The 13,561-nt window shown below is 44.0% G+C and overlaps 1 protein-coding gene across 7 annotated transcripts in view; it reads left to right on the forward strand.

Moving 5' to 3' along the window:
• The window catches only part of ARHGEF6 (Rac/Cdc42 guanine nucleotide exchange factor 6), a 50,821-nt gene that overhangs the window by 7,115 nt on the left and 30,145 nt on the right, over positions 1-13,561 (forward strand). For all 7 annotated transcript variants that reach the window (XM_074962696.1, XM_074962699.1, XM_074962698.1 and 4 more), the window contains exons 3-6: positions 5,322-5,449; positions 5,866-6,067; positions 11,089-11,159; positions 12,401-12,495. In XM_074962696.1, coding sequence (XP_074818797.1) covers positions 5,869-6,067; positions 11,089-11,159; positions 12,401-12,495 — 365 coding nt within the window. In that variant the 5' untranslated portion in view covers positions 5,322-5,449; positions 5,866-5,868. The remainder of the gene's footprint in view (positions 1-5,321; positions 5,450-5,865; positions 6,068-11,088; positions 11,160-12,400; positions 12,496-13,561) is intronic.

Genomic DNA, 13,561 nt, shown 5'->3' on the forward strand with positions numbered 1-13,561 from the left:
TTGCATTTCTCTCAGGGTGGGAAGGGACAATATGCCCACTCTTGCCTAGTTAGTTGTGCTGTCGAGTCCTCTTGCACTAGTGCAATGCTGCAGGGGAACACAGGGGAACATACAAAGAAGAAACTTTCTATAGCATTTTAATTCCAATGAGAAACGTTGCTGAGCTGAGATTTTATAAAACCACATTTATACAAAACCTAATTTTGGGGCCTGAGTTTACCTGACAATGCCCCTTTAAAAGAGCTCTCTCTTTTCTGAATGCTGCTCCTCTTAGACAGAAAAATGCAAGTTCTTACCTCCAGGTCTCCAGCTGATCCACTGCTTCTGCTGGTTAGTCAGCTGCCTGAGAAGCCCATGAACAGCAATTCATCCTCAGTGCATCTTCGTAAAAGGCCCTTAGCGGGCCCATTAAATCAGAAGCCCTTTGGGGGCCAATTCAGAAGATCCTTGTGGGCCAATGGGATGCTAGTACAAAATGCAGGTCAGTTGGAAGGTACGCAAGGCAAATTTGCATGAAAACAGGATCTTTTGGTTTCAGTTTTCATCTGCTCTGGTGCTTTTCCCCACCTGAACTCAGCACCCTCTCTGGTATTGACTGGTTGGCTTTTGAAATTATTATGACATCACAAATGAAGACTTATTTCAGCTAAGGGATGACCTGCAGCAACAGCTAAATATTTAAGACACAAAGATCCTATTTTCAGCCAGTTGAAACCATCTCTCGTATCCATTAATTCTTTAGTGCCTTTGGATGTACACAACATATATCAAGCAAACTAGTTCCCATATGGCCTCAGCATATGTCATACATCTCAGAATTGGAAAGGAAGAAAGTCTGATATGGTAGCAGAAATGTTAGCAAACATAATGTAATTGGAAAAAGTTCTGTAGTGCCAGCAAACTTAATAACAAGTGATGTAATTATAGAGCTAGTGCCTATATGCTATACTCTGGATTGTTGCATTAGATATTATTATTTATTTATTATTATTATTTATTATGAAAACATAAATAACAGGAGGACTATTTGCCAGCAAACTAGATGTTTTAGGAAAGAAGGTTTCTGCCTAATACATTTGGGAGATTGTTCAAGACTATTCTAATCTCTTGTCTGTCTGCTGCATATGTCTCAGGTATTTCCAGAGCACCAATCTTTATAGTGTTTAGGGCTGATAACAATAGTTTTACATTGATATAGCACCTTTCTGTCTGAAGGATATTATCTGTCTTACAAACTATTTACATACAGAACATCTGAAATGCTCTGCTGTGTAATAATCACTGTTGTTACTTTGCCATAGGGGCCAGTGAAACTGGGATCATGGGAAGTTTCATGATAAACATCAGTTTGAACACATGCTTTTTCTGTTAAAAGTTAGCATAGCTTGGTGCCTGTGACATAATTAATCGCTCAGAGGGAGAAAACTTTTGGAAAAAGGAGAGAGGTAAAAAGCTATAGTTCTAAAATGTCAAACCATTTGGTGGCTTGGCCCAGTTCCCAGGAAACAGGAGACCTTGTTCCAGAAACCACCGCCACAGATGGCACAGATTGGCTCCCAGGCGTGTGGTCTCACCAGAGAGGCCCAGAACTAAGGGGATGAAACGCCTCCTCACCCTAGGGTCCCTCCAGTTCAGGGCTGAGTCATGTTAATGGGACAGTGCAGGGAAGCTTGCCCTAATGCTGCCTGGCTGTCATGTGGATAACAGAGGTTCCCCTTAGTGGCTTCTCTGAGCACATGCTTCCCCACCCACTCCATTTCCTCATGCAGAGGACTTTGTGCTAGCCCTCAATGCAATTGCACACCCAGACCAGTGTATATTTGTGAAGCCCACATGCATGGTGACTTCATGGATGCAGTTGTGGAAGGTAACTCTGATTTTCCATAATAGTGTGTAAAGGTAGAATGCAGGACCTCTCTGCATTGCATATCAAGTGTTAGGCTTTCATTTTAGGGGAAAAAATCAGGCTATAATAATATGATCTATCAGGCTGTGATGATACGCCTAAAATAGTATAATCGGGCTCTGAACGGAAAACTCAGCTAGTTTAACCATATTTTGACAACATATGGCGAGCTACCCACAGCAGCATTCCATTTTGGAGCAGGCGTAAAGTAGGATGTCAGTTTGATGTAACATAAATTATAGGTTTTGCTGCCAAACTGTCAGTCAGTTTTACATTTGTCCCTGGATATTTACATACGTACAGAACTAGTAATACAAGGAGGTAAAAATTTAAAATCTACAGTAACCAAATAATTTCCTTGATACTGTTGTTCATGGCTTGGATAGGTTGAGGAATGGAGACTTGTGGTTTATGTACTCTGTCTTTTCAAAACAAATCATGGGGGAAAACATCTAAAATTGGCCACATGCCAGTCCTGCCAGTTTGCCGACCCTCTGAACACTGAAAACAGCTGAAACAAGTCTGATCAAATGTCAGTACATTTTAGAGAAAAACACCCTGTATTTGCAAAGTGGGTTTTCATCCTGTTAGTTATTGCTACCAACATTTCAATTCAAGGAGCTAAGAATTAGATTTCACTTTGTGTGCATCAGGCAATCCTATTACATGGGGGTGAGGAAAAGAATTCAGTCAAGAAAAAGTGGTAGAATTACTCATGAACATTGCCACAGATAAGTGGACCATAAATCGTGCTAACCATTGCCACAAACATTATTTATTTTATTATTTGTATTGTGATAGTGTCTAGGAGCCCCAGTCACAGACCAGCACCCCATTGTGCAAGGTGCTGTACAAACACAGCACAGAATGACTGTCCTTGCCCCAGAGACCTTACAGTCTAACTATGAGCTTGAGCCAGTGCCCACTGAAGACAGCCATTGAGTCCCATTCAATGGTCATTTATTGGATCAGGTCTAGAAAGAGTAGTATGATTATATTACAGAAAATCCCTGGGGGGAAAAAAGACCTGACTAAGAAAAATCGTTCTCCCAATCCTCCAAGATGATGAGCTCCTTTAGCTCCAATTGAAGTTCCTTTCGGAATCACAATGACAATGAGAGTTAAGGGCAACCGGTGCCTTGCAGGACAGGACTGGGCCCTTTATTTTCTAATTTCAACAATGTCTTTTGCAACAACCTTTCCTGAAGGTGCTTGATATTTGGAGTTCATCTTCCCCTGTTGCAATAAAGCAACACACTTAGGCTTTGTCTACACTATGCAGCTCTTAGTGACATGGCTGTGCCGCTACAGCAGTGCTGCTAAAAGGTACGCAGTGTAGCCGCGGTGTGTCGGCATGAGAGAGCTCTCCCACCAACAAAAAACTTCCACCCCCCAAGAGCATTGGTAGCTTTTTTGGCAGGAAAGCGTTCCTACCGACAAAGCGCTGTTCACACCTGCGCTTTTCGTCGGCAAAGCTTTTGTTGTTCAGAGGTGTTAAAAAAACACATTCCTGAGAGACAAAAGTTTTGTCATTCAGTTGCCAGTGTAGCCAAAGCCTTAAATGATCTGGAAAAAGAGGTAAACAGTGAGGTGGCAATATTTGCAGATGATACAAAACTACTCAAGATAGTTACGACCCAGGCAGATTGCGAAGAGCTACAAAACTGGGTGACTGGGCAACAAAATGTGTGGCTGGACAACAAAATAGCAGATGACATTCAATGTTGATAAATGCAAAGTAATGCACATTGGAAAACATAATCCCAACTATACATATAAAATGATGGGGTCTAAATTAGCTGTTACCACTCAAGAAAGCGATCTTGGAGTCATTGTGGATAGTTCTCTGAAAACATCCACTCAGTGTGCTGCGGCAGTGAAAAAAGTGAACAGAATGTTGGGAATCATTAAGAAAGGGATAGATAATAAGATAGAAAATATCATGTTGCCTCTCTATAAATCCATGGTACGCCCACATCTTGAATACTGCCTGCAGATGTGGTTGCCCCATCTCAAAAAAGATATATTGGAATTAGAAAACGCAAATGATTAGGGGTATGGAACAGCTTCCGTCTGAGGAGAGATTAATAAGACTGGGACTTTTCAGCTTGGAAAAGAAACGACTAAGGGGGGATATGATAGAGGTCTATAAAATCATGACTGGTATGGAGAAAGTAAATAAGGAAGTGCTATTTACTCCTTCTCATAACACAAGAACTAGAGGTCATCAAATGAAATTAATAAGCAGCAGGTTTAGAACAAACAAAAGGAAGTATTTCTTCACACACCGAACAGTCAATCTGTGGAACTCTTTGCCAGAGGATGTTGTGAAGGTCAAGACTATAACCGGGTTCAAAAAAGAACTAGATAAATTCATGGAGGATAGGTCCATCAATGGATATTAACCAGGATGGGCAGGGGTAGTGTCCCTAGCCTCTGTTTGCCAGAAGCTGGGAATGAGCAACAGGGAATGGATCACTTGATGATTACCCGTTCTGTTCATTCCCTCTGGGGCACCTGGCAATTGGCCACTGTTGGAAGACAGGATACTGGGCTAGATGGACCTTTGGTCTGACCCAGTATGGCCGTTCTTATGTTATATTTAAATGGAATAAGAGTACCTACAGAAAGCCTTTAAATCCCCTATACTTTACAGCTTTTTGAAATAACATCTGCCTTTGCTTCATTTGCAAATGACAGCATATGAAACTCACATGATCTGATTATTTTTCCGATAACATGGAAATGTGAAACAGTAGTAGAGGGTTAATGAGAGCGATAATTTCTTGAAACATGATTTCTCTGCTTGGAAGCATACAAGTGAAAATTCTGTTGTGCAGGGGACTGGATAGTTCATGGGATTGATAGTGGTATAAGCGGTTTCTAGTACTTATGCTGCTGGTTTAAATGTAGCTCAGGTCTATAATGACCAACAGGTTTTTATCACTTGACAAATATTTTAAGTGGCTAGAGTAGAAACAAGTAAACTTATTGGTCATGAAATATAGCCATAAGTACCAGCCACCCACTTATCTCCCACATCTCATGCAGGTGGCATTGAGAATAGAGACAAAGAACTTAATTCCAAAACTGCAAGCTCTGTCTGTTGGGAACGGAGGAAGACTCTCCATTAGCTGTCTGTAGGGATTTATGTTTTCTGTCAGTCATTAGAGGGTGACATCTCATAATCTCTTATCATGCTAAAATGTAACACATTTTAAACTATTTATTTACATGGTTAATGGCATTGGTCCAATCAAAATAAGTGCTGCAGCATTCAGCTGTCTGCTCTGAGCCCCTAAATATTTGGGGACTGTATAGTTCTGTGCATTTATTTGTTCTCTTAATTGTGAGGAAATAGAGACAATTTTGTAAAACACAGATTACATTTCAGTTTATGTTTTTCCTTCAACAGATCAGCCATCAGAAAGGCCATGTTCACGTTTATCATCTCATAGCTCGGCTGCCAGCAGCTCCCAGACTAATTTACACGGAACAGCATCTCAAACTTCAAGAGTGTTACGGAGGCAGTCGAAACCTGTGGTACTCTTGATTTAAAATCTAATATCAAGCATAATAGTGACAACCATTGATCTATCATAGAAAGAGGGAGCACATTCTAGTGACAAGAGCAGAGGACTGGGAGTCAGAGTTTAAGTTCTATTCCCAGCCCTGCAACTAGATTGCTATATGATCTTAAGCAAATCAAATGGCTTCTCCGAGCTTCAGCATATCTGTCTGCAAAATGAGTATACTAATACTTATCTGCCTCTCATGCTATTGTGAAGGTTAATTATTGCTTGTAAGAGACATTAAGATCCTCTGATGGAAGGTTTTATATAAGGGGGTGGTGATATTGCTGTTATAAAAATGCAAACAATAGTATCCGCATGACCTTAGTATAATTCTGGTTACCCCCTGAATTGGTTTCTAATACTCTTTAATGTTTGTTTCCTTAGGAGATGGTCGAAAATGGCAGTTATCAGTTGGTGGTAAAGGCCAGGTTCAATTTTAAGCAGACCAATGAAGATGAGCTCTCGGTGAACAAAGGAGACATTATTTATGTCACCAGAGTTGAAGAAGGGGGCTGGTGGGAAGGTACATTGAATGGAAAAACAGGCTGGTTCCCCAGTAACTACGTCAAAGAAATCAAGTCCGCCGGTAAGCAAATCTTCAGTGGCTCATTGAATAACAGCATAATGCAGTTTGTCCCCTGACGCCTTCCAGAAACTGCAGTTGTTTGTTAAGCAGTGTCAGCGTGCCCAGTGCTGTACCAGAAATAGTGGCAGGAATAGGGATAGAAGGAGACAGCCCTGCCCTTTGCATACCTTGCTCTGCAGCTTCTTCCCATCTCAACTCAGCACTCCTGTCTGAAACAGCAGAGCCCCAACAGCACAGAATGGGAGCAGAGTAGCTTCCATGGCTTTAGAAACGGGAAGAGCATGCTGGGTTGTCTCCATGGCATTTGCCTTCAGTTTTAAGTGGGGGCCAGTTGCTCTCTCCAGTTTCTAAGCGCAGAGCTTGCTTTCTGTTGAGGACCTTTCTATGTGTCCGGTGCATATTTTCCTTTCGATGTAGCCATTCCTGGGAGCAGTATAATTAACGCTCAGAATTTCACTGTGGAAGCCAGCAATAACTACATGGCCATAGGGAATGATTCCTTTGTTTATACATAGCTCTGGCTGATTTCACACAGCATGCTTTATCTAAATGCATCTTCAGCTGCAGGCAGCATAAGAGAAGAGAACCTGCCTGATGAAATCTTAACTCCTTTCAGTTTTGCCTTGAATTTCCTGTAAATTTTCAAAAAGAATGAGGAGTACTTGTGGCACCTTAGAGACTAACACATTTATTTGAGCATAAGCGTTCGTGGGCTAAAACCCACTTCATCGGGACATGCATCCGATGAAGTGGGTTTTAGCCCATGAAAGCTTATGCTCAAATAAATTGGTTAGTCTCTAAGGTGCCACAAGTACTCCTGTTCTTTTTGCTGAGACAGACTAACACAGCTACCACTCTGAAACCTGTACATTTTCAGAAATCTATGCAACAGTCATGACATCAGACATCATCCTGGTTAACTGCCCTCTTGTGGTTCCAATTCCATTTAAATAGAGCTCCCCATGTTAGATCTGTTATCCTTTCGGAGCCACTTTGTGATGATGAATGTTGTATTTTTGAAAACCAAGTTTTACCTTTTAATTATTATTGTTTATTACAGCAGGGTCTAGAAGCCCTAACCAAGATCAGTATATTATTGTGCTAGGGAGGCTCTGGACATAGGTATAGTTAGAGATAGTCCCTGCCCTGAAGAGCTTACAATGTAAATAGACAGAGTGTGTGTGGGGGGCGAAACTGAGGCACTGAGCGAGGAAGTGACTTGCCCAAAGTCACCCAGTAGGTCAATGGCAGAGCTGGAAATAGGGCTCCCTATTTCCATTCCAGTGCCTGGGTCACTAGCCCACACTGCCTCAGTGTGTCTGTGAGTTTATTTCATTCCTGGTGCTAGTGGTGATACACAGAACACATCACTTGGATACAAGCGAAGTTACAAGCAGCAATATAAACCTGGCCATGAGATCAGTGCTTCCGCCATTTCCCTTTGTGTAAGGAAAACATAACAGCTGCACCAAGACTTTACGGTGAAGTTGCAGGGTCCGTCTCCACTGCAAGCTCCTCCACCCCCCACGGCAGCGAATCTCAGGGTCTGGGTCAACTGAGTCGGGCTTGTACAATGGGGCTAACACTAGAAGGGTAAATGTTTCTGCCTGGGCTCTGAGACCCACCCTCCTGGCTGGGTCTCAGAGCCAGGCTCCAGCTGAGCGGGAACGTCCACACTGCTGGTTTTAGCTGGGGAGTGTGAGCCCAAGTCAGCTGACCAAGACTCTGAGACTTGCTGCTGCAGGTTTTTCAAAGAATGCGTCTATCAGGGAAAGCTGGGCAGGGGGAGGGCCCAGGGGCACGACGACAGAAATGTCAGTCACATGAAGCAGAAAAATGAAGGTTTCATAAAGTAAGAGAAAGGGGCCTCACTGGAGCTAATCTCAGATCTCCCAGTGAGCCCAAAAGGAGCATGACAGCCTTTTGATCTGTGAATCTGTTAGCCTCCAGTCCTCTCGCTAGCACCCAGCTCGAGTAGGGATTCACTGGGCAAAGGATGCAGGGCAAGAGCAGCATTAATAAGTAGCCTGTTTGCCAGCTCTAGCCCCCACCCTCCCCATATCTGGGGATGGAGATGGACTAGACCAGGGGTTGGCAATCTGCTGCCCGCGCTGCTGGTCTGGGGTTCTGTCCGCCGGCCCCACTCATCCACTGCCAGCCCGGGGTTCCGTCCATCCAGGCCGGCAGTGGGATGAGCGGGGCCAGCGGCCGGGACCCCAGACCGGCAGCGTGGGCGGCAGACAGAACCCCAGACTGGCAGCGCGCTGAGCTGCTCAGCCCGCTGCCGGTCTCGGGTTCCGTCTACTGGCCCCTGCCAGTTGGGGTCCCGGTCGCCGGTCCCACTCAGCCTGCTGCCAGCCCGGGGTTCTGTCCATCCAGGCCGGCAGCGGGTTGAGCGGGATTTCAGACCACTGCTGGTCTGGGATTCCATCTGCTGCCCGCGCTACCGGTCTGGCGTTCCGGCCACTGGCCCCTGGGGTTCCATCAGGGAGCCCTGCAAATGTAAAATTTATTACTGGCATGCAAAACCTTAAATTAATGAAGACTTGGCACACCACTTCTCAAAGGTTGCCAACCCCTGGACTAGAGAATCCACATAGCTGCTGAACCTGTAACCTCACCCTGCCTCCTGACACCCCCCATTCCCAGCACCCTGGTTCATGTGGTTATGCCAGGAGCCCTTCCAGAGCTGGGCATGCAGAAGAGATTGGCTGTGTTTTGTCAAGGGCCTCCAGGCATATGGAGGAGTGGGCAGGTTTGGGCTGTCAAGCAGGAAGCAGTTACCTGTTTGCCAGGTAACTGCAGACTGGCTGGTGACGTTTGAGTAGAGGTAGGGGTGGTTTCAGGGAGCTGCCTTCCCGCCTCGTGCGCCGAGTTTTGGAATCTGGTTTCAGCAGATTTTTAAATAGTGGAGAAAGTTTTCAAAGACGCGATCTTAAAGTTAGGCCCTTAGATCCATATTTAGGCACCTGCCTGATCTAACTCTCATTAAGTCAGCTGGAGTCTTCCCATTGACTTCAGTGGAGCTGAACCAGGCCCTTTGTGGCCAGAATTTCGGAGGTGAGCACCGGCTGTTGCCATGGATTTTTTCCCTATTTTGGGGATAGATGGACCTTGTGCTGGCCCTCTGCACAGGCTTGACAATAGCCGAATGTTGACAGGTCCAGGGATGCTGGAACAATTTGTATAGTGGAGGTGCTGAGAGCCAATGAACCAAACTGTAAACCCTGTATATGATGGAAACCACTTCAACCCAGGGGGTGCAGTAGCACCCCCAGCACCCGTAGTTCCAGCACCTATGGACAGGCCCTGTGCCTGCTGCTTTGCTAACGTTTTGCAGGGCTGACCCTGCACAGACACTCTAGTGTCATGCAGGGACTGCTCATTGTGCCAGGCTTCATGGTGGGTTTGCAGTTTGCACAGAAGGGGACAGCCTGAGTTCTTTACCTGTGACGTCTGCCAAGACATGGACTCTGGTATCCTGAGGGAAAAAGCCAGTACATACACACGCACCCCCATCCCCGAGAACCCTCAGGGCCTAAAGCAAGTTAAAGTTCAGAAAGGGCCTGAACCAAAGTCCCCCAGGTCAAGTTAATAGAGGCTGTAGATAAATTTGTTGCAGGTTTATAATTAAAGTCTCTAAATAACATGACAGCAGACATTAGAACACCGACATTAACTCTCATTGATTCGGTTACCATTGCAGCTTGATTGCGTCTGCATAGTGTCGCTCTGCCTTTTTTCAGTGCTGCAGTCGCATGATGCTATTTGCACTTGCACTGTATCCTCAGTGTATTTTTTGGGACATAATATCTACTGGTGTGGAGTAAAGCATCATCGAGTGTTTTAAGTGATGCACAGGGACCCTCTGTGGAGGAGACAGGAAATGCTGCAAGGGCAATAAATAGAAAATACAACAAGCTGCAGTTTGAAATATGCTCAGTTTATCAACTTCAGCTTTTCCCCCATTGTCTGTGTGACCGAGAGGGTGCTTTGGAGGTTGCAAGAAGAGCACACGCAAGACAAAATACCACTGTCTATTCTGCCTGGCAACTCTCAAGCTCTTCCTACATGTTCAGAGCTCCCACTAACACCAAAGGGAGCTTGGTACACTAAAGGAATGCAGGAATGAGCCCATGGGCAGCCCATGTATGGGCTGATTACCTGTACAGGTGGAGGAGCAGGGCATACCATCAAACCCGTTCTTCTAGCCAGAGGAAACAACGCCCAAAATGGAAACGCCTCCTGGTAATTACCATGAATTCACAGTCATAATGTGATTTCTTAAGCCCTTAAAGTTAAGAGCAGCTTAAGGCAGAGGTATTGTTCTCTTCCTTGTGAACCCACAGCGATTTGTCACTGTGTGTTGTTGGCATGGTTAGCTTTTCCTTGGGAAAAGAGCAGTGCAACAATGATTGGGGCGGGGGGGGGGGAACAGACCAAATAGATAAAAGGGGCTACTGTAAGTCATCTTAGCAAATGGATGTATGAGAAAGATGTACCGTAGGTTGAACTTTGAGCCTTTCAGCTTTGGTCTGTTCCTTATTCACTCAAAACTCCCTTAATTTCAGTGAGGATTTTGCCCTTCAAAGGACTGCAGGGTTGGACCTCAACTTGCAACTTAATAATAAGGTGTGTTTCAATAAATCATGAATTAGAGATGGGCCCACAGCAAAGCCCAGAAACCCAGAAGTCCCCAGAGTTAGGAGTGTATGAAGTCTGAATTCTGCAGATTGGCTGAAGCAAACCCCCCCAGCTGTTGCATGGTTGCCAGTTATTTCAGAAAAACTTGTAAATATCATAGAATGGCTGTACTGCAGTTCTGTCCAGACTTATACAGCTGTCAGTTTCAGGCATGCATTCACTTTGCTTCAGGTTTCATTAAAAAACCCCTGCAATTGGGCATCTCTTTTTTCTGTGACTTTTTGCAGTCTGCTGGACAAGATACAGATGTGGATTTTTCTGATGGCAATTCTGCTTTATAATTTACAGGGTTTTTTGTTGTTGTTTTTTTTGTTCAGATAAACCACTCTCTCCCAAAGCATTGAAAGGACATGAAAGCCCTCAACTTACAAAGAATTATTATACCGTGGTAAGTTTTAAAGCACCGATTTTATATTTTAATAAGCAGGGTATTATATTTATCCTCTGGACCAGATCCTCAGCTGATATAAATTGTCGCAGCTTCACTGAAGTCCTTGGAGCTAATTTAATTTCTGCCAGTTGAGGATCTGGCAGTTTGTGTTTAAATTTAACTATTGAGACTGCTCTGGTTCAAGATATCTACTTGGCTATCGAGACGATAAACTACACATATAAGATGCTACAGTATGTGAGAGAGAGAGAGAGACTCAAAATAGAGAGCCCAGATAGAAGAGCGAAGATGGAAGTCTAATAAGTTGCGAGATTGGTATTTTAAAAAAAATAATTTGCTTTTGTTCCATTTTATTATTTCTGATGTAAATAATGTACCTTCATATAAGTCAGAAGGTTTGTGATGGAACAAGGCAAAATAAACTGAGAGGTAAAATAAGCATTGCCCATGGCATGAGAGAGAGTTAAAATGTCTGCATTTGGACATACAGACTGATGGCGGAGGATAAATGCATTTGTCAGTTAAATATATTTTGTACAAACCAGCTGAAACAGCACATGCCCAGGTGCTGAAACCTGGACTAGGAAAAGCCTCATCTGTCTCTAGAGCTTGATCTACAGTAAGAAAGCTGCTGTTCGCAGACAAAGGGTGACTGTAGTGGGTCTTGCTGCACCAGTGAGAAAAGAGATTAACTGCTGAGGTAGGCAGGCGAGGCATGAACCAACTTCACTGCTCTTTCATCAAGTGAAACAGTGGGAAACTGGGTTTCATCCTGTCTACTCTTGCAGTTAAACTGTTTCGATCTAGCACTAGTCCAGTTGCATGTGATTTGTGTGCAGTTACTGTGCCTGCATGCAAGCCCAATCAATACTGGCATACCCAAGTAGCCACTTATGCATGCAAATCGCCTTTTGTGGGGGCAAATACCTAATCTGCATGTGCATTTGTATTATGTTCCAATAGCAAAAAAGAGAAGTCGAGAAGGAGCAGCTTCTAAGGCTTATTCTTACTGCTTTCCTGGGAAACTCTGCACCTCATGAGATCAAATCTGTAATCTGAAACCTCGTGCCTGTTTTATACAGTTTCTGTCTTGCATTAGCATGTTCTTCAGGCATTAATAAGTCAGAGGTGGATTTAAAATATGTTTCCAGGTTGCTCTGTTGTTGGAAGCTGATGTTGTAGTCATGTACCTAGTCATTGGTGCTGAGATCTGCTCTTTGTTCTGTCTCTCACTCTAGGTACTGCAAAGTATTCTGGAAACAGAACGTGACTATGCTAAGGAACTACAGTCACTTCTGGGAATTTACTTGAGACCCCTCCAATCCTATGACAAGTAAGACCCAAGTCAGTCTGTAATAACAGAACACTTCAAAGCCTTTTCACTTTTGAATGTTTAGGGACCATTTCTGCTCTTTAAAGGCACTCATGCAAAACCTCAGAATGTCTCTGTGATCAGGAAAACAAAGCTTGTGATAGCTTCTGGCGCTTCCTTTTCCTGTATTTTTGCGTAGACATCTGATGGTGTGATGGGTTATTAAATATGCAATTTTGATCGACATGATCACTACAGGCTCATACAAGGAATTGTTCTTTCATGTGTATTCCCCTCCAGTGTGCCTTATTTTGCCTGCTCATCTTCAAATGGGACCTCCCAGTCATTCCTTCAGGGGACATTATTTAGACGGGGCGATGATCTAGGAATTGCTTTAACGATGGTTAGTCTGGCTCTTGTTTGTTCTGAACTTGCTAACTAGTAAGCATTGCCCTGCCCTCTGTACATTGATCTGCTTGAAGTGTTTTCTTGTTCTCTACACATCATCCTGCAGTTATTGATAGCCAAAGTGATGTATGGACAACTGAGGGTCATAGATTCATAGATACTAAGGTCAGAAGGGACCATTATGATCATCTAGTCTGACCTCCTGCACAACGCAGGCCACAGAATCTCACCCACCCACTCCTGCGAAAAACCTCACCTATGTCTGAGCTATTGAAGTCCTCAAATCGTGGTTTAAAGACTTCAAGGAGCAGAGAATCCTCCAGCAAGTGACCCGTGGCCCATGCTACAGAGGAAGGCGAAAAACCTCCAGGGCCTCTTCCAATCTGCCCTGGAGGAAAATTTCTTCCCGACCCCAAATATGGCAATCAGCTAAACCCTGAACATATGGGCAAGATTCACCAGCCAGATACTACAGAAAATTCTTTCCTGGGTAACTCAGATCCCACCCCATCTAACATCCCATCACAGGCCATTAAGCCTATTTTACCATGAATATTTAAAGATCAATTAATTACCAAAATCGTGTTATCCCATCATACCATCTCCTCCATAAACTTATTGAGTTTAATCTTAAAGCCAGATAGATCTTTTGCCGCCACTGCTTCCCTTGGAAGGCTAT

Source organism: Natator depressus, chromosome 9, assembly GCF_965152275.1.
Source record: "Natator depressus isolate rNatDep1 chromosome 9, rNatDep2.hap1, whole genome shotgun sequence".
Classification (NCBI taxonomy): Eukaryota; Metazoa; Chordata; order Testudines; family Cheloniidae; genus Natator; species Natator depressus.